Genomic DNA, 21,873 nt, shown 5'->3' on the forward strand with positions numbered 1-21,873 from the left:
AATGCAGATGAGCTGCGATCTGATTCCATCAGAAACCATGTGCATGCAATGTCTTTGCGAGTACTAGAGGTCAATAATTGCAATGAATAGGTTACGGTAGGCTGACAGATTTCCACATACTGGTATGACAAAAATAACACAGTGATCATCTCGTGTTACAAGTTGACTAAAAAACTTTGTGTATTACAATCAGAATTGAAACCCTTCAATTACCCATACGCTCGTTTAAAAGCTATTTGTTTTATTTAGATTGTAGATTGAATGTCAAATTAATCATGTATTTACTGTATGGTTTGTGATGCTTCATCAATATTGAAGTCGGGGGTCAAGAAGAGCTACTTCCTTGTAGTGACCCCTAGGCAACGTCTCTTGACGGCAAAAAGCTCTTCAAATCGAACTTACCATGCAATGCTTAAGCAAAGCAATGTTGGGCTTGGTTAGTACTTGGATGGGAGACCACCTGGGAATACTGAGTGCTGTATGCTGCATGTTAAACTTGTACGAATATATACAAATATATATATTTGTGGTAGGGCACAGCACACTATTCTGAGGAATAGGTTTGCAACTGACGTTTGTACAGTGACTCGTTAAGTTTGAAATGTCGAGATCCTTAGATAATGTATTGCTATGACTATAAGTACATTTTAGTACTGTAACAAAAACAAGTACAGACAGCAGTGACGAAGTTATTTCGTTTTTGTAATCCAGGAAATTTCCTCAATTGCCATTTTCAGTGTCTCTCCTTTTTTTTTTTCAGCCTGATTACACAGAGATTCCTACAGCAAGTTCCAGAATCAATAGCACAGTCATTCTTTTTGTCTTTCCATTATTGTTGCAAAGAATTTGTTGGACAGAAGGATGAACATTTTATAGTGCACTGTCTGTTTGGGTAGATCAGTCCAGAATCTAGTTTATACAACATAGACCACTTGAGTCAGTGAAGGAGTCTGATAGTCTGTCATATTGTGCTGAGCACATTGTAGAACATCATATTCCAGAATACTGGCCTATCTGTTACAGTGGTTCTCAGCCAGGGTCTGTGGATCTCATCAAAGGGTATCATTGAGTGAGAGAGACAACACAGTATCTGTGTGTGGTGCTTTTATTCACGGAAGGCTTTGTGTCCTGTGTACCTATATATTTAATAAAAAATACTACCACCTTTAATTGTGTTCTTGCACATTTATACATAATTAAATTGTAACATGACTATGAGTAATGATACTGTTAATAGTTGAATAAACAACCCTTTAATTGCTCATTGCTTTTTTAATGCTTTTGTAAAATAGGAGGCTTTGTGGTCCAGTGGTTAAAGAAACAAGCTTGTACCCAGGAGGTCCCCGGCTCAGCCACTGCCTCATTGTGTGACCCTGAGCAAGTCACTTAACCTCCTTGTGCTCTGTCTTTTGGGTGAGATGTTGTTGTAAGTGACTCTGCAACTGATGCATAGTTCACACACCCATATCTTATAAAACGCTTTGTGATGGTGGTCCACTATGAAAGGCGCTATATGAAAATAAAAAAATTATTATTATTAAAACCAGCTTCTTCTTTGAAGCAGTTTAACCCCAATTCCTCCGACAGGCCATTGCTGCTTCCCGCTATAAACAAATGACAGCTGACAAGAGTCTGTTTCATAGGTAAACAAGGCCTGTGATAAGCTATCTGTATCGTGTAATTTCATTTATCGACATGAATGAGAAAAAAACTGGCCTTCGTCCGATTACGAGTCATGTTGCATCACTGTACAGTCAAGAATGACCGAACATGCAAGAGGTCTGTGAAGGCTCGACTCAGGTTAGCTGACATTATGGATCTGTGGATGTATTTCAATCCCTGTGTGTGTAAAGATCAACCAAGCGGGTTATGATTTTAATGACAAATTGAGTAATGCTTCACATACTTCAGTTTGCCTAGACATAGACTCGCTGTCAAAATGAGTAGTAGATCCACCCTGGTACTGCCTCTAATCAAGCTTACTGTGCAGATCATGTTCATTCAAGACTCACTAAGTCATTAAGCATGTTACCTTTGCAGGAGTTTGTGTTTTTGACAGCTAGTGAAGTGACTTTCCTCAATGAAGTCTCCTGTACAGAAACTTGCAAACAATGGTAAAAAAGAAAAATAAAAAAAGATTTGTAAAGTACAGTGTGCATGTTGTTTGCAATCTGAGATGATTGTTTAAGAAGTAACACTGTCACCAGTGGTTTCAATATACTGTTTAGCATTGTGTTGGAAGTGAGGGGATGATAATACAGAAACAGTATATGGTACCCATTTTTTCCCCCCTTGTGATGTGATTTTCTAGTCACTGGTGCTAAATTGCATTCAACTGAAGACACTTGCACTTGATCTATTCCTGTCTCCCACTGACACCAGCATAGATGAGGTGTGGATGTTGCAGTTGTCAGCTGATGGAGTATAAGCTGTGTAATACTGAAGCATCAAGCAAGCTCTAAACAGTTTCCTTCAGAGTAATTGCAACAAGGCAAATATTGTACTGTTGTGTTTCACAGCAACTGCTGTGCTGGCAAAACCACTGAATGGTCAGATCAGAATGACAATGTTTTATTTTATATATCCAAACAAGAGAACAAACAGTCTTCGGCAGAGATGAATACTGGTTTCTCTTTGTTTGAGAATCAGTGCTGTCCAAGTTTGGCATCCATGGATGGCAATTCAGTATCCACTGAGAACCCTGATGCATGTCTTCCTTCTACAGTTATCCACTAAGTAGCTTTATAGTAGCTATACAGGTAATGAATGTTGCTAAAACAATAGGGATCCCTGAGTAGCTCACCAGCAAGGGCTAATAATATATCAAATGTTAAATCTGTAAAATTGAACAGGATTGCGTTAACAAGGACAAATAGACTCCTTTACCATAATTTGCTTTCTGAGTGTTGGCCAGCTAAGAGGAAGACAGAAGACACGCTCTTGACATTTATAGTGTTATTGTTCTCCTTGAAATAAAACAGATGTTTTCTTAAAGAGAAAGCTAATGTTCGGTACATCTCCATGCCACACTGATGATGAATTGCCGGCTGATATCTGATAGCCTTTGTCTGCTGAAACCGCCACCCGGCTACTCGGGGGAGCCCTGGTGCATTCTCAATATATTTCAGAGATTTGTTGCACTGTATTCCTTCCCAGTCACCCCCTGTCTTCTTACCATTATTGTTTATCATGATGACACAGTTCACTCACAGCATTCCTGAAGTGCATAAAATCACATCATTTTTAAATATTTTGTACCATGTGTTGCGTAGATTCCCATATAGTGTTGGAAAAGACAACAATTGTTTCCTGATAATATAGCCTGCAGGTGTCTTTTTAATTTTTTTTTAACTGCGACTGGTATAATTTTGGCTCACTTAGACACAGTAGCAAAGGGATAACAGTGGGTGCTATAAACAACTAGACTGTCAAATCATCTTGCCATCTGATAATTTAGTGTGTACAAATGGCTAAAGTACTGAAAAGGCAGTTGAATGATAACAAGCAATACATTTTTTAAATTGTAAAACCAGACAACTTTAACAATTGCATTTAACACCAGGTTAAAAGTATCACTATTAATGATCATTTTCTGGTTTAAACAGATAATTGGTCCAGGTGCACCCACTGTTGTGTATGTCTGCTATTTATGGATCAGCTCCACCATTAATAAAAGTTACAATGATAGCGCTCCTTTAATAGCTTGAAGTTTAATGGAAGTAGCAATAGCTCCAAAACACCATGGGAAATATAGTGATTATTGTACTACAGAGGAAACAAAATGTGTGTGAAGGCCCAAAACAATATGGATGTACACTTTAATACCTAGCATTGTAGCCATGGCTAAAACATGTATCAATTCCGTGATAATTGTCTCATTTTTACAATGCACTGCTTCTTGTTTCTCTGCTGATGACTGCATGTGAACTAGAAATAAGAGATGCTGATCAGCCCTGACAGGGTGTGATCTGCACCGAGGAGCCAGAGCAGCCAGGTCTCAGCCCACACTACTAATGAGATCAGCAGGAGCTACAGAAACCCTGGTCTCTCAGCAACTCCACTTGCATCACATGAAGAGACAGCTAATTTATCTTCGCTGTTGATGTGCCACCTACCATGTTTACTGTTAACAGCTTCTCGTCTGAAAAGGGGTTAGGCAACCTTTAATCATTTATATCTGTCATTTAAATCCAGCCTTTGGATTCAAAACCATGGGATGTTATCTTTATGTTTAACTAGTTATGAAATGGCAGTAGGATGCAGCAATCCAGCCAGGCCTCCTGCACAGAAACCAATGCTTTTATCTTATTAATGCACCTTGCTGTCATTTTGGTATAGGTCGCTTCTTCTTAGAGACCAAATGCAGTCAGCCTTATGACTCTCATTAGAAGCTGACAGCATAGAATTAAATACAGTCCTCATATAAAGCCTTTTGCATATTATTTATAAGCTTCACGCTTCTGTAGCTACCTTTTATATTGCACACAGAATAGAGATCAAATTGTAAGATCCACATAAACACGACCCTTTCTCTTTTTAAATTACATTATGTGAAAATGATATGAAAGAAAGATGGTCACAAATGATCGCTAAAGTTTATATAGAAGGAATTGTGTTGCAAAAAAATATGATGATGTACTAAAGTAATGGTCTTATGTTATGGTTTTACTAAATGTTCCATTTACTATAAAACATGATTTGGTCGTATCAAAAACATGAAATTCTCTTTGTTAATGATTTTAAAATGGCGCACCTTTTGATAAAACTGGCCAGGAAATGTTAATTCAACACTACAGTACATGTTCTTCATTAGAAGTTATTACTAGCACACCATGAGATGTCAGGCTGTCAGCACCCTGCTTTGTGTTTTTCAGGGAAATGCGACACACTGATAGACTTTATCAGCACCCTACGTGACTATGATAATGTTAACCAACCTTGCCTGAACAAAACTGAGCCATATAACACACAGCCCCTCTGGTCAGTTGTGTCTTGGTTTACCAACATCAGACACAATATGGTACACATTGTTACACATTCAGACAAGTTATTTTATTTGACTGCATTTAAAGGCATGCTTAATGAGAATAAAACATGGAGGCATTATAAGAAATGTAATAATTACTTTATAACACAACCTAAGGCTTACTGGCAGGAATGTGGAAAGGTAAACCAGTGTTTCGAAATTGTCTTAATTGGTTTGAGTTGAACCGAAGTTTCCAGAAACGTCATTTTTTAGAGAAAGTCAAATCTGAATATTTCTCGCGGTTAGAATAGCAGTGGGTTAGGTCCCAATAGATAAAGTTTTTGAAGCAGTGCTCCTTGCAATTGAGATCTGAGTTACAGCAATTCAGCCTCACAGGCCCTGCCAGAGAAGGAAACAGGGTACCACCAGTGTTATGAGGCCCAGGAGGACGTAAGCTGCTGCTGAGCCCACACTACTAAGCAACACAGAAATAGATAGATAAATCTGCTTTCAGCTTTATTTCCCCATTCTCTGTTTCTTCTTCTTGTTTGCTGTTACACCACAGAAGAAAAAACTAGAATTGCTTTCTGCATATTAGTTTTTTCCCCTTTCTCCAAGCCATTGGTACTTGAACTTAATAGACTTGCAAACCTTGACATGTGTCTCCAAAGGCCCATATTACATCTCAGATGTCAACTGAAAGGCCCAAACTGCCATACTAACATCAATTCTCAACATAACAGGACACGCTCCTGTCTTCTGTGGTCTATAAAATATGACCTTGCAAAGCATACAGTGACCTTCAAAACCATTGCTAACTCACATAAAAAAAGTAATCAGAAAATCAGTTTAATAAAAAAATTAAATGCTTAAAAAGAGGTGTGAAAAGCAGCAAACTTTGCACAGAAATATTTTATATGGTAGTGCAGGGATTAGCAAGGTTTCAGTAATAGCTAGTTTTATTTATGCATTCCATTAGTTTATCTAGAATTAAACATTAATATATGGTCACCATTTAAAACATATAAGTAGAAGGAGTCAACTACTCAAGGCAGAGTGAAATATAGTTTTTGTGACCGCTGACATCTGACCAAAGGTAATCATATTATTTTGTCAACAACTAAGTTAATGTTCTGTACAGTACCAGTAATAACATATGCTTTTCATGTATTATTTTAATTTTTGCAAAAAATAACTCGATATACATAGCATGTACAATAAAAAAACACTTTCCTGTTCCATTAATTGAATTACAAAATTGTACAGTAACGATATATTATAGGATGCGACGTCTATGAGTGAGAAATTGCTTTTTTCACAACCAAAAAACTATAATTCTTAACAGCAACATAATCGTTACCCCTGTTAACCCTTGATTAGTAACTAGTTCAAACCTGAAGATTATGTTAAAACATGGCTTATCAATGGTGGGCATGCAGCTACCAACAATGAAACACAAAACCCTGAGCCTCAAACAGATGAGACCTGAAGCCAATACAGGAGCTGCTGCAAATCCAGATGAGGACATTAGGTCTAGAAACAAAAATGCTTCCTTAATCAGAAGAACTTCCTTCTGGTTTATATATTAACTCCTGCAAACAGAATGTGCCATACCTTTGAACTTAGAATGAATGGGAGTTTTGAGGTAACTGTACTTGATAGGAATGAGTCTTATAACTGGCTGAAAGACAAAGACATTGAAATATTATGACTTTTTAGCCAAGTACTGTGCCGTAACTTTAGATCAGTGATATTATTGACTTATCCCAACTCATTCAACTGGAAATTGGAACATGGCATCTGAATTCATTTCAATAATTCCATATACATTACCAATATGTAGCTTAGATATTGTTTTTATTTCCATTCTTTCTTAGTAAGAGTTTTTAAATGGGCACAGTGTCACTGGGACACTTAAAGCTGAGTATTTAAAATCAGCCAATTCAGTAAGTAAGCAGCAGATTATAAGAATTAAGCATGCTTCATGTACCTCAGACATTAAAATTAAAAAAATAAGATGAAATGACATGATTTGACACAATGATGATACAAAGTTATATGCCTGGTCTTCAAAGAATGAGTGCATTTTATAGAAAATCATCTACCACAGAAAGAGTGATTACCCGACACAGGGCCCTGCTGTATGGTGATAATAGCACTGTTTATCCCTTAGGTATATTGTACCTCATCTCAGTACTGCTACTTTTGTATATATCAACATGCACAGCAAAGCTAGTTTGAGTTTTAAAGTGAAGAACAAGAAACCCCATTTGTTAGAATGCTGTTATGATGTCTCATATCAGCCCGTTGGAGGTTGTTTCATCAAAGAGAAGCATGTAGATGATGTTATCAACGTCTAAAAATGATCTCCCCGTCATAACTGCTATACTTTATTAAAAGCATGGAATCATGGCAATTCAGAAAGGATAAAGAGACACCACTGTATACCTTATTCACAAAAAAAGAGTTGAAAATATGAAGGCTGGATGCAAATAATAATAAAAACAGGTCTAGATGTAAACCAGTTTCGAAATACACTATCAGTATAACAATTTGTTGAGCTTGCAAAACTAAATTTTCCATGTAGAATTTTTTTTTTTTTAAACACTTTTGTACCAGTAAACAAAATTAATTTAATGTTGTGTTATACAAAATATTTAAAAAAAAAAAAATATTATGAATAAATAGATACAACATTTTAAAGACAATTTGTTTACTTTGACATGATCTCCACTCATTTTGAACCCTAACCCTTTGCTCATCAGTATCATTTCCTGTTTAGTAGGGAGGACTAGGTCCCTATTTCTGTAAATGTGCCCTGACATGTACTACCTTTCAAAAATACCCCTCACAGAGAGTGGGACAAAGGAGGGCGAATCATTCATTTCTACTTGCCTGTATCTGCAAGGTTAGTGCGACTGGGAAGACATAATAAAACAACAAGGTGTAGATGCCTTTTTAGTTGAAATGTTAACTACTTGTTTTACCATATGTGAACTGAATTTATAATAACACAACTAAATTCATTTTCTTTGTGATATCCCATTTTTACCTCATTACAAACTGGCCATAAGAGGTCCTCATTGTATCATCCCAAGCATTAAGGTTAGCTGTTAGGCATGAGCAGCACATATTCAACATTAAGAAGGAACAGAAAAAAATCAGTTTGAAGTGCAAAAATAACCATGCAATCATTTTTATTGCTAGCTGATTATGAACAGAAACTAATAATCATCACACGCCAAATGTATTATTATAACAATTGAAGATTTATCAATGTAATCAACAAACTCAGTTTGCCATCTGCCAGAAGAATCTGCCTAAAAACCCATTCCAACAAAGCCTTTTGCCATTATTTAAAAAGACAGTCTAGCATCAACGCATCAGAACAGATGTACTTTCATGTTGAAGAAACAACGGCTTGTGATATTTGTATTACATTACTGTGGGTTTTTGACATGAGGTTAGCAGGAGATTAAAATTCTCAAACTGCTTCTGACATTAGCAACAAATTCAAACTAGAATATCAATTTTTAGCAGTCAGATACAATACCGTCAACCAGAGTAAGAAGTGATTCCCTTTGAAAAGCTATACCCCAGTATAAAATGTACATGCTGTCATAGGAAATGTTGATCAAGAAAAAGGGAAATTGAACAATTAAGCCTTTTATCTAAATTGTAATTGATTGTATTCATTTGTTACCACTACAGTTTTATAAGTCAAAACATATCTCCAATCACAATGTTTTAAAATGGTTAATTATGTGGTTTTGGAACACCCTGAGCCTTTGCAACAGCTTGTTTGTTGTTAGAAGTTTACAAAAGTTTCTGGTACCGGAACATAGACAAAGAGATGTGATCCCTTTCATTAGACTAAATAATATTTATATTATTAATATATTAATAATAATATAATAATAATAATAATAATAATAATAATAATAATAATAATAATAATAAATAATAATAATAACTCTTTTTCAGGTGAAAGTAGGAAAGATAGATTGATGTTTACATTCATATATATATATATATATATATATATATATATATATATATATATATAATATATATATTTTTTTTTTCAAAAACTAGAAACCTACTGGATCACCCGAAAGAAATCATTTTACACATATTAAATAGTGTGTGATGCACTTTGTTTGTAACCTGTCTGATCACCAGAAGACAACATACACTTGATTAAGTTTATAGTGTCTTTCATTTGCTCTACTTTATAGGAAATGCAAAGAAATCTGGATCTGATTGGAAGTATTCCTAATCAATCTTCATTCAAACAGCAGACAAAATGTAGTTAATCATTCTTAAGAAAAGGAGAATCAATCAATTTCCCTGAAAGAAGATGTCGTGCAAGAGGTTTTCCAAATACTTTTCACACATCAGATTAACCAACCCAAAGGGCAGTGGCTTCAGACATTTGGGATATTGAACATATCAACATGCATTTTTCCTTTGAGTTAATTATTTAGTGGCTACAGGGAGTGCACAACAAAAAGGGATGTGCATTCACAAATTGGTCAGCGTGGGAGGGACTTTGTGCTTCAGTTCCTGTGCCAGGGATGTCATGCTTTATTTAAAAGCCTCTTTGTTTCCTGTATTTTTTATTTTTTTTTTACCATTCTTTGGATATTTGTGTTCTGTGAAGATAACAGCACAATGGAATACCACTCAAATTTTGTCTTCAGGCTGCATTTGGGGCCTAATTATGCTGGAGTTTAACTGTAACATCTTTACGGAATTAAAGGCCAACATGTAGCAAACAAAACTCTCTGTAAATAATTACATACACCCACATTTAACACACGGCATTTAACATACAAGTCCATCCATATTGTAAGTTAAAGAGATATAAAAATGCAATAATCATGTATTTACTTTGAATTTCAGTGTAACCAAAACACCATATCAAAATTATTATTTTTTTAATGATGAAAGCAAAACACATTATAACACCGCTCCAATATTTAGAGAGAAAGGGACCTGAGTAGGGTAAAATCGGCATTAAATTACCCACCCCCAGTTACTTGTCTTATCTCAAGAAAACAGATAACATTTTGGGGTACCACTGCACTTGTGAGATAACTTGCTGATTAAAATAGTTTGATTATATAAGAAGAGAGGAGAATTCTCTATTCAGGGTATCAAGATATTTAGTCATAGTCTGAATGGGGTGAAAAGGAAACAAAGGCCCCATTCACGGTCTGCCTTTCATTTCAAATAATGGTTGTTTGAGGGTAACATATAAAATACGTTTGTAACCAGGGAGCAGATAAGTTAATGAAGCCATGCTGTTTAATTCTTGGTGATGTTTATTTATTCATTTAATTATTTTATATTTTAGTTTGCTAACTGTTGCTGAAAGACATGGTGACATGACCAACATCTTTTGCTGCCTGAAAACCTTCTTGACTTCTTGATAACTATTTTTACATCTAGATGAACCGGCGAGAGGGGGGGGGGGGGCGACTTATCTGGTAAGTGCCTCGGTTAGGCCTAAACATGTCCATTAGCTGCCCTGCAGTTTATAGTTTCATCTGAGCCGAAGCAGCTAACCTGGGACACAGAGTCCCAGGCAATTCATATATACAGATTGTTTTTTATCTCAATAACATTTTGCTTAGATAAATATGCTCCAACAGAATCATTTGCTTGTTTAATCTGAGCTTGGTTAAGGATTAAACACTGGCTCTTTGCGGAGGGTTTACTCATCTTTAATTTTCAAACGCATAGAAACGGCACCTGAGACCTTGCTTCTTTTCCTTCCCTATTCGGAGAACAGACGCATATTTATTTGAATTAAACAGCTGGGAGCGGTGTGATATTTGACTGGCATTAGAGGGAGTGTGTGGGAGGAAGATGATTCTCAGGGTTTAGTTCAGTTGATGTGGGGATTTCTTGGGTCCTCTGAGACTCGGATACAGTTCATTTCCTGAGAAAGCTGCAGACTGGGCCACACAGCTTTTACACCATTATGAATAGAAAGGTCAGGTATGAGATTGAATAATAATTGACAGAGAAACTGCTGGGGATACCAGGCAGTCGACATGAATGTCTGAAATTATAGTGATTTCTTGAAAGCTGACTACATGTGCTTTTCTTTGTTCTAATTATTTGCGTCTTTAAAGATGCTGACCTGTGTCAGAAGCATTTTTTTCTTTTTTTGTAGTCTTAAGATTTGATATAATTGTTTTCCTCAAAGAATGACATCTAATCAGTATCAAAAACTTATATATAAGTGTGTGTGTGTGTGTTGCAATTTAGCCTACGAGAATTTGTCATAGGCCATACTAGTTATTTTACCCGATTAAAAGGGCTATAGTAATCGTTTGTATTTTAAATTCTCCCAACCATGAATAACCCCTTTAGATGTGAAAATCACTGAAGTATAGGAATTTAAACAGTTGCCATCAATAAACACCAACAGTTTAAATTAAATGCATCTACCTCACTTAATGTGTTCTAGAGCCCCCTATCCACTGGCAGCTGACCTTTCCCGAGAAGCTCGCTAAGCAGCAAAATACTTTGTTTTGTTTGCAATTTATTTATGGAGGACAGGACTGACAAACAGTTTGCTACAGTGATGCTCTAATGTCAAATGTCTCTTAATCACTGGAAAAGTGCAGTGACAAATACGAGAACCAGTGACCGAAGTCTAACAAGGTAAATAAAATTACATTCTCTTAGCAAATGGCTCATAACTCTATATGAAGAATGAAGAAACAAATACAAATTACATTTTAAGGGTCACAAAGGCAAAAGTTTACTCAGGTAGAAACTGCAATTTTCATAGTTTGTTTCACAGACCCAGATAAGCTCATCTTGGACTACCTTCTGAGATAACATTAGGTGTAAGATTAGTTAGGTTTTACTAATCAGGATTTGTAAAACCAGCCCACACTGTAGTAACAGTAGGTAGTCTCAAGAGCAGTGCCAATCGTGCACACAGGGACCTGAAAGGGTTAAGTTATTCAAATGTAACTTGATGTGGATTGGAAGGCTATGCTTTAATAAGGCTATACGTGAATATTATATTATTGCTACTGTTAATATTTGATTGTATCATGTATAATGTTATATTGATCTTCCATTTGGTGTTAAAGTAGGATGCGTACCACAGGCCCACTTCAATTGGAAATGTTATTTACTGCTGTAGTGAATTGAACTGGACCTTATTTCAAATTGTTCTTTCCTGGAGGGCTGACCTCTGCCATGGTGTGTCTCTGGCCACTTACTTAGACCTTTTCAAGATTTGAAGGGAACAGAAGAGCTGTTTTTATAACAAAATAACCCCAGTGAGGCTAATATACATTAACATGAAGCAGCTTTTTATTGGAACCCTAAACTACCCTAAATCTAACATACACGTATGGATGTAACATTGGGGATATCAGATTTTAATCAGAATATTTCCCCGGGATATTAAAATGGCAATGTGGGACTAAAAGCCAGGTTTTACCATTAAATATAGTATATAAAAAAGGGTCTGGGTTACGCTGATAAAGAAGAATCATTACATTATAGTTGAATAGAGAATGAGCATATTAATATTCTTACTTAACAGTTCATTTAGGTGTATTCATGTGAATATTCTCATTTCACAAACATCACAGCAAATCTAACTCTTCTTACTTGATAATCTTAGAATATAGGCACAGTTTTGTAGCTTTGTCTTGTGAGTTTAAAACCAACAAATTACCAACTAGGCTAAAACACAAAGACAATCTCCACGTTCTCATGTTAGTGAATCTCCACTTTCAAGATGGTAAACATTGAAGGTCTAGTTTAGACTCTGCTGGTCTGTATGTTGAAGGAGGCTGGGTCCAGCGCATGCCACCTACAATAACTGTAATAACCCTTGAGACTCCTAAATAAAAGCGTACACCAAAATATTTTGCAACAAAAAAAACTATTTATTTGGAATATGCATTAACAGTACAAATTAAGAGTCCATGAAACCTACACCTTGTTAGTTTTTTTTTTTTTTTTAGTTTTTTTTAGTTTTTTTCTCTCACAGAACACAAGAGTTTAAGTTGGAATCAAAAAGACACTAGTTGTGTGTTTTCATTTTAATATCTTTTTACATAATTATGCAGAGATCTTAAAAGTTAAAACTGGGCCAGAGCAGGGCTCAGCGATTTCATCACAAATCGTTATAAAAAAAAAGAAGAAACATTCAAAAAACACTGCAGTATTGTTTTTTTTTTTTTTTGAAGAACAAAAGACATGCAACAAAGAAAACATCTGATGTTTTACAAATTGCTCATTTTTTTCTTTTTTCTTTTTTTTGCAAAAATAAAGCATCATTACATGAGGCTTTTGAATTATACAGAGGAAAAGAAGAGGCGATGTGAAAAGTGATAATCAAAGAGCCAAATTTTAATGCTGAAAGCGGACTCTTCATGCAATTGGAACTGAAATGTAAAAATATTGTTTAAAGGTTTACAATAACATAAAAAGAGAATGGACGTCTTTACAATGATCAGCACAAATGTATTATTGAATCATAATTGTATGCTTGCTGCAATGAAATACCCCATAAGAATGTATCTGAACAGGAGGTATTCCCTTGAACAAGATGATAGATAGATAGATAGATAGATAGATAGATAGATAGATAGATAGATAGATAGATAGATAGATAGATAGATAGATAGATAGAAGTATCTGACTAAAAATGTTTTAATTTTAAACTTTTCACATCACTGTTAAAAGGCAGTATCCATTAAAAAAAAAAAAAAAAAAAAATTGCTACTCTAGAATGTACAAAGTCAGTTAGATTATAGCCCTAATGTAAAACCAAACCCCTAGAAAAGCCTATTGTGAACTTTTGATCACTTACATTAGATAACAAAATGGATACTGCCCTTTTGAAAAAAGCAAAACAAGAGCAAAAGTGCACTTCTACATATATCTAGCATCCTTGAGCTAATCCATAGATGAGTACAAGAAAAATGAATGTAGGTAGTTCTGTGTCACAACATAAAAGCGAAACAACTGTTCTGTTTACAACAAAATGACAAGGAGAAACATCTCCAAACAAGCTGTGTTTGCGTGCCATGAAGGTATTCTTATAAACACTTGTGAATTCGGACTGCATTTTTGGTTTTGAGTATACAAGAACATCCATATCAAATGTTCATCAATACTACAAACAACAAGACACAATTTGCAAGAAACCAAGAAAATGTGTTAATAAAGCTGACAATGTATAGAATTCAAACTTCTGCAGTATTTGGTATCAAAGTAACGATCTGGGCAGGTATGTAGAATTGCAAGAGAAGGCAACCAGTAGAATTATTATTATTATTATTATTATTATTATTATTATTATTATTATTATTATTATTATTTTAAAATGTGTAAATCAGACAAAATGTAGACTTAAAATACAATCCAACTACATTTCACATTTTGGATTGTGAACGGAAATCTTTTGGCAGGTAGCACACTATTGTAGATTGCATTTAGCAGTATCATGCAACACTGGTGCATTCTATTAAAATTAGCTTTTTTTTAAAGTCACATACAACTATTGAAATACACTCCCATTGTATCCTACGGACTGGCAACACCTGAATTAAAAGTGGTGTGCGTGTGTGTGTGTGTGCATATTTCTTTTATGCAGTTAAAATTTCATAGAACTTGCAGGAAGTGCAAATGAGATGCTAAAACTGACCTATCAATCAAATTTTGGCCTGTGGTGCCCAATTTACATTAGAATGTATTTTAAATTCTTGTGTAAAAACAGATGTACAGATGAACTTGTTTCAAAGAGTATGCTACAATTTATTACCTGCATAGTTTGGGTTATTGCGTCGTGCTATAATGAGATACCATCTGTACACAGATTCTAAAATAATAATAATAATAATAATAATAATAATAATAATAACTCCTTAACCATCTAGTGAAAAGCACTCTCAGGTAACAGAGGCATACAATATAAATTAGCCATGCAGTCCAGTGTGAACACACTTTACTACAAATCTGCTTTATAGGTCTGTTCCTAGACCGCCCATGCACTGCAATGCAGGTGAATTTTATTTTTGCCACTTGTCCTGGTATAGGTTCAGATGAGTCCATTACCATTTGTGATTATGCTTTTGCAATACACACGTTTTGAAGGCGATTCTTCTGGTGCTATTCTGCTTGTTTGAGGATGTGTGTGCACACAGTAGGTCCTGCTTTTCTGTTATTAGATCTGCCCTAGAATGCAATACACAAAGCTGTCCCTGCCGGCTGAGAGCCCATCACTGAACAGCAATAAACTACAAGATTTAAGTTTTCTATTTTTATTGTACTGTTTTTCTGATGCCATGTAGATTCATTTCATGTTTTAATTTTTTATTTTGTCTGTTGCAGTACTCCATGCAAAACTGTTAAAAATCTCTAGTTGCTATGATATTTTCTCATGAGGGACATTGGTGAACACTACAAAATCATCTGCAATTCCAGAAGTACAGTCATAGATAAATACTGTATGATGAAATACATAAAAGTGTCCATTAAATCTAACTGTCTGGAGTAAAGAAGGTGAACAGGTGCATTCTGTTGCTATTAGTAGTATAACAAAGTTTTAGAAAAAAAAAGAGAGCTTTATTTGTTTTTTCTAGTTTGTTTGTTTTTTTGCTGAGAGGTAGTGTGAACGCATTTAACCTAAAGAGAAGGGCTGCCTATTGGATTGTGTGATCAAGTGAGAGATTACAGAGAGGTAAAAATTGAAAATTGTACAAACACATCTGTTTTTTTTTATTAAAATTCCTATACTGGTTCAAATGTTCAAGAAGTCGCAGGTTAGGTGAGGGGGGGGGGGGGGGGGGGGGGGGGGGGGGGGGGGGGGGGGGGGGGGGGGGGGGGGGGGGGGGGGGGGGGGGGGGGGGGGGGGGGGGAGGGGGGGGGGGGGGGGGAAATATAATAAAACTCTTACGTCAGTAGGTTCTTCTTTGCAGGTCATAATTATCCTTATCATTATTATTACTTATAAAAAAAAAAAAAAAAAAAACAAGTATGCACTCCAAGAGGAAGGACATCCTATGTGGTTATTGGTTAGTTGACCTCGGCTCTGATTGGTTTATGTGGGAGAAATCCCATCATCTAATGGGGGTTCCGTTGCTAAGAGATCAGTTGGAGGTATCAGAGTGAACACTCCCAGGTCCTTCTGTTGGCGATGTCACTGATGAGGGGGTAGTAGCATCTTGCCAGCCTCCGTTAGCCTGAGAATTAAAAAAAGAAACAATCAAATCTGTTTTAATATCACTTAGGCTTCATCAGCCACATTTCATACTGTAGTCCTGCACAGGCTTTACTCAGATTACATTTGGATTACCTTTCTAAATATTGGCAAAATGTGTTAACTTGCTATCAAAGTCATTGTAGCTAATACAGTAGTTCTATACATTTTCACCACCATGCAAGTCTACTCACTACATAGTCTCAATCGTGCAGTTTTGAAAGAAAAACCTATTGTAGCAACATGTATTTTAATTTTAAACATGATATCTGGTACTACACTAGGTTAACACAATCTCTGTTTGCAAGACACACTTTCAGATTGTCTTGTACTTCCTGGCTCATTTCATAAACATGTAAAATATGTGAATTAGCATATTACATTGATGTATGAATTTGCCATTTGTAAGTTGCCCTATAAAATAAGCACCATCAGCATATTATTCATAAAAAAGGTGTCTTCATTATTTTAAAATAAAAACTGGAATGCAAATGTGATTACATTTTTTTTATATCATGAAGATTTACATTTTAGGACTAAATTATTATAGAAATGCTTGAATCATTTGTATTATACTTGATTAATCTTCTTTAAAAAATGCCACTTGCAAAAATAATACCTCACTCAGTCAAATAAAATATATTACTTAAGCCTTCTGCTCAGAAAGTGATTTACATGAAAGACACAAAACAAACAAAAATTATAATATTGGGAATGTATCAAGTCCTGCCTGAAACAAAACTCAACAGACAAGCTATGGAAGAAGCAATTATAGCAAATTAGCACATTCAAGATTGGAATATAAATATAATGGGGAATGTGAACCCATTTCAAATGCTTCAGACAGGCTTGCTAAAAAGCATTTGGGACATTAATAGCAATTTTCATGCCATCAAAGAGAGCCTGAATGGTTGTTGGCAGCCCCTTATTTCAAAGCCTGTTATTTAAGGTAGAAGCAGTCTAATCAAAACAAAAACTTTCAAGATCTTCAGCTTTAGTGACACTCTACATCTATTTCTGAGCGATAATTGCTGTTTCAAGGCATTCAGAAAGTCTGCCACCTAAATGCACTGCATGTTAGCTTGGTCATTACCACTAACTGAAAGGAGAATGGAATAATTTAACAAAAAAGACTTATATTGCCACACTAGAAAAAAAAAAAAAAAAAAAAAAGTCTTGCTCTTACAGCACTGCAGTACCAGTAAGTAAATGAAGGTCATTCCTTACACTGTGTTGTCATTCCTTTATCATTCAGTTTCAAGTGAAAAAGGAGAAAATGTTATACATAAGAAAACAAAATAGAGCTAACGATATATTTAAAAATATATATTTAAAACATGTAACAGATTTTAGCATGCTTTATGAACACTTAAAAATCATATGTAATATGCATACTGTACATTTGTTTTAAAGAGAATAATACATTTAAATGTATATTCATCAATTGGAGCTTTATCATTTTATTTTGTGTCATATCACTAATACAACTGTAAAAAAAATGTGGCAAATTGCATCGTATTCTTAACAACCTATCGACTTAATAACAGATAATACTATGCCAAACATTTACATAAAATATGTATATTTTCTATCATAAAAGACCCCCGCAATGATAAAAACACAGGAAACACTGCAAGCACCAATATAATACAAAAATCACGATTAGCAGTAAAGCTGCAATGTAGCAGAGATTTCATCCTTGAAAATCTATTATGCCGATATTACAGATGAACATTCTAAAAGTCGTTTAGAGAAAAAACTCTTAAGATTTTATATATGACATATTTAATTTCAAAATATGGCAAATTTTTATATTTAATATATATATTATATATATATATATTTATCTATATATATATACACAACACACAACATACTAATATATATATATACACACACACACACACACACACACATAACATACATTATATATATATATACACATATATAAAGCCACCAGCATAAAGCAGCATAAAGCAGGTCAACATCTGCATCACCATTATCTGCTAAGACAGTTGACTGTCTGGATATAGGTCCTGCATACGTTAATGTTGTTTTTCAGTTTATGTTGTTTATGTTGTTTTTCAGTTTATCAATGCCCGCGCCTTGAAGGAAAAATAATTCCTCTTGTACCCAAAAAGACACTCAAACAAAAGCCTTGAAAATGTTTTTAAATTTCATACATTTTTAACAAGAAAACATCATTCCATTATCATACGGCAGCTGAAGGAGGCTGAAAATCCACTGAGAATACATCTATGCTTGTGACGGTCCTCTTGTCTCAGCTTGCTGTCACCGCCATTAAGATGGCAGACGCGTGATCTGCGAAATGCAGTTGGATTGCTGTCCCAAATCTACACTCACTTTTTCTTGTGTCTGTCTTATCGATTTTCCTCTTTACGACACAGCTTGTCGTTGTGAATTTTCATGCTAGTCACAGCCGCCAGTGTACCCCCCTCAAAAAAAAAAACAAGTGGAAGACGCTGTTGCCTTCATTTTCTTTCCACTGGCCAGCAGATTCATTTTAAGAGTGTCTAAGCTTGGCCTGGTGCATTTCAGCCATTGGCTTTTCTATGGAAATCGCTGTCTGGTCCAGGGTGACATTTTAAGCTTGTGCTGCAGTCGGTGTCACCTGTTTTGCAGCTCTTCTTCACTGGGCGCATGTGGCCGCAGGTGCCAGGAGAACACTGATTGTATTTGACAGGCTTAGACGCCAGCTGTTTGCATGAAGCCTGCCCAATCACCACTTTTCGTGGGCAGTGCACTGCCGATGGCGTGACCGATACAGAAGCAATCAACTAGGTGACCGTGAAGCTCAGACAAGTCCTACTAAGTGGCATTCTAAGCCCTATGGCTTTGAAATAATTGGAAGAGGGAACCAAAGAAAAAAACAAGCCTATTTTTCTTACATTGATGGCCTGCGGACTGTACATCTGGCTTGCTGCGAGTCCATCACTGTATCCGCCTGTCTGACTGATAACATGGCGAAGGGTATCCACCTGAAACAGAAATCACAAAACAAACTCATATAGATCTGACGTCCTCTACGTGCCTTTGAATTTTAAACGTGCTTACATAAGCAAAGCCGCTTTACGTGTTTGGTTATTAACGACATATGGCACAAAAAAAAAAATAGGCCAACGTAGCTCTCTCCTCGGGCACTTCAATTTAAATATGCAGTACGCTTTTACACTCGAAAGCTGCATGTGTCAGAATTGACTAAATCTGAAACAGCTTTTTTTTTTATTTTACTTTTCCGTGAAATGCGCTGTATTGCTCTGAAGGTGGGGAGGCTTATTGTGTTTACCAGGATCTACGTGACCTTGTAGGTGCACCTGAGAATAACACAAAGTGACACAAGCTAGCTCGTCATCAGCTTTGCCTTGGCAAATAACCAACTGTTAGTTGCTTTACATCACTAAAGAAGAAATGACCTTGAAAACAGAAGGACCTTGGTTTTGCTGAAGTATCAACCCAGAACCCAGAATGCCTAATTGTTTGACCTCCAGTCCCTTACTGGGTATGCTCATTTTACCACCCACAGCATGTGGAAATTAAGTCAATTTAAAAGGGAGCGAAAATAACAAAGCAAATTGCTATCAGGAAGCTTTTTGTTGCCATCTTTGCAAAACAACAACATGGGTGGAAATGTCCCTGAATGCCAGCCTGCCTCTCCAACTGTGCCTGTGGCATGGTGCTCAGCCCATCATGATGCAGGCATTAGCAGATAACTATTGCTCTGGTTCCAGAAATGCCTTCATGATCTTTCACTCCGAAGGTGACATGAAGAACAGTTGCTTTGCCAATAACAGAAACTGCTATGAGCTACTGATGAACCCTGCTGGTCCATCTACTGTTACAAACTATCGCAACATGTTCATAGTTGAACAGCATACCAGAAATGCTACTAATGCATTGATTTTCAACTTTTGAAGTCGCATCCAACCATAACAAATGATTTAGTTTGTTTGTTTAAAATGTGACTGAAGCCCAGTGGCAGACATAAATTGAGATACCCAGGTCTTCCTTGCTGCTAAAAATAAAAATGAAACTGACTAAACTAGGATAGCGGCACATATTTTGTCTTTCAGGCCCTTTTCACTTCACAAGGTCTATCGATTTAGAATACTCTGTATTTAATTTAAATCTGCCCTTATTCTGTATTGTTTTATTCTGTATTGTTTTATTATTATTATTATTATTATTTATTATTATTATTATTATTATTATTACCACCACTTGCAAGACCACTGTGCCAGAGCCTTGTCTGTAAATAGTGTGGGTATTTTTGTATGTTTTGGTTGTGGTTGGCAGGAACAGGAATTAATCCCATCCCTGCCAACCACCACCAGAACACACAAAAACACCCCCACTATATACAGGCAGGGCTCTTGCTCTGCCACGACCACAATGACCCCTCTTCTAAAATGCCGCAGTGTAAATGAAATAGTTTTTTTTTCTTTAGCATGACCTTGCTTAACTTGATTTACAGATATTAGAGAGCATCAACCTCTTCCAAGCCCCTCCTTCTAGGACTTTTTCCTCTTCACTCCATAAGTAAAATGAGAAATTAAAAATAAATAAATAAATAAGAACCACTGACTTGATAGAAACTATACCAAATAAGTCAAAGACCATGTTATAAAAAATATACAAATTACGATTTAATTCCACTTTAACGGAAACGGGTACAGAGTTAGACCGAGTACTGCTGTTTTCTTGAAAGACCCGCTGGAACTGAGGTGCAAGTTCACTCCTTGTGAAATAATGAAATTGAATTCAGAATGATGGAAGCGCCTATTTATTAAAGAGCCGCTGAGCTGTAATAGTCCCTACCTGTGACTGCACGTTGGCTCCAACTTGGGCCCCCTGGTAAGAATCCCCATTGAGTGACTGCACGCTCATGAACAAGTCTCCGGAATTTGACATGTTAAAAGAACCGGAAGAACCTGAAAGGAAAGAGTGAGCACCTGAATCACAGAGAGAAGGAGGATCAGTCCTGCCTCTGCCAGAAGACAAGGCAGCAAACATGCAAAGCAGCCAACTCTCATGTTAGTTAGTGTGCGAAGCAAAGCAAGCAGAAGGGTAGAGGAGGAGGAGGAAGACACTGCAATGGCAGTCACTAATACTGGCAAAGAATCCAGTGGAAATTATGCCACTTGCAAAGGACGACAACTCTCGCTCTATTGTAAAACCAGAATGCCACCTCTTAACCGTCTCAAACTTTGGCAAAATTACATTCGTTGCATCCAAGTTGGTCTTCACTGAAGATAATGTGTCACCCTTCTACCTGTTAACTACCACTAACCAGCTTCCCTGCTTACAAAGAACCTCCACATCCTCACAAGTGCATCAGAACCAGCATGATCCCTAGCCTTGGCCCAGCTTCCCTACATTATCCATGCTCAGGTGTGTTTAATCTTGCTGTGTGTTTTAAATAAATACTGAATAACTAAACAAAAACATGCTCATTTTAGCTCATGGGTATGATTTTTGAACAAAACTTTAAATTCAATATGTTCCAGAGGAGAGTGGACATCCATTAAAACAATCCACAACACATGCGATCAGTGACCTCTCCAAGCTGTTTGTACATCCCTGAAGGCTTTTATCAGGCTTTATTGTATTATAATATATACTGGTCCCTGAATACCCTTGT

At 36.1% G+C, this 21,873-nt stretch overlaps 1 protein-coding gene across 4 annotated transcripts in view; it reads right to left on the minus strand.

Moving 5' to 3' along the window:
* Positions 1 to 15,952: 15,952 nt before the first annotated feature.
* The window catches only part of LOC121294133 (pre-B-cell leukemia transcription factor 1), a 67,923-nt gene continuing 62,002 nt past the window's right edge, over positions 15,953 to 21,873 (minus strand). For 2 of the 4 annotated variants that reach the window (XM_041217718.1, XM_041217717.1), the window contains 3 exons: positions 21,051 to 21,163; positions 19,124 to 19,213; positions 15,953 to 16,197 (listed from right to left, as the gene is read on the minus strand). In XM_041217718.1, coding sequence (XP_041073652.1) covers positions 16,105 to 16,197; positions 19,124 to 19,213; positions 21,051 to 21,163 — 296 coding nt within the window. In that variant the 3' untranslated portion in view covers positions 15,953 to 16,104. The remainder of the gene's footprint in view (positions 16,198 to 19,123; positions 19,214 to 21,050; positions 21,164 to 21,873) is intronic. The other 2 variants (XM_041217719.1, XM_041217720.1) reach the window with 1 other exon arrangement.

Source organism: Polyodon spathula, chromosome 18 (genome assembly GCF_017654505.1).
Source record: "Polyodon spathula isolate WHYD16114869_AA chromosome 18, ASM1765450v1, whole genome shotgun sequence".
In the NCBI taxonomy this organism is placed as follows: domain Eukaryota; kingdom Metazoa; phylum Chordata; class Actinopteri; order Acipenseriformes; family Polyodontidae; genus Polyodon; species Polyodon spathula.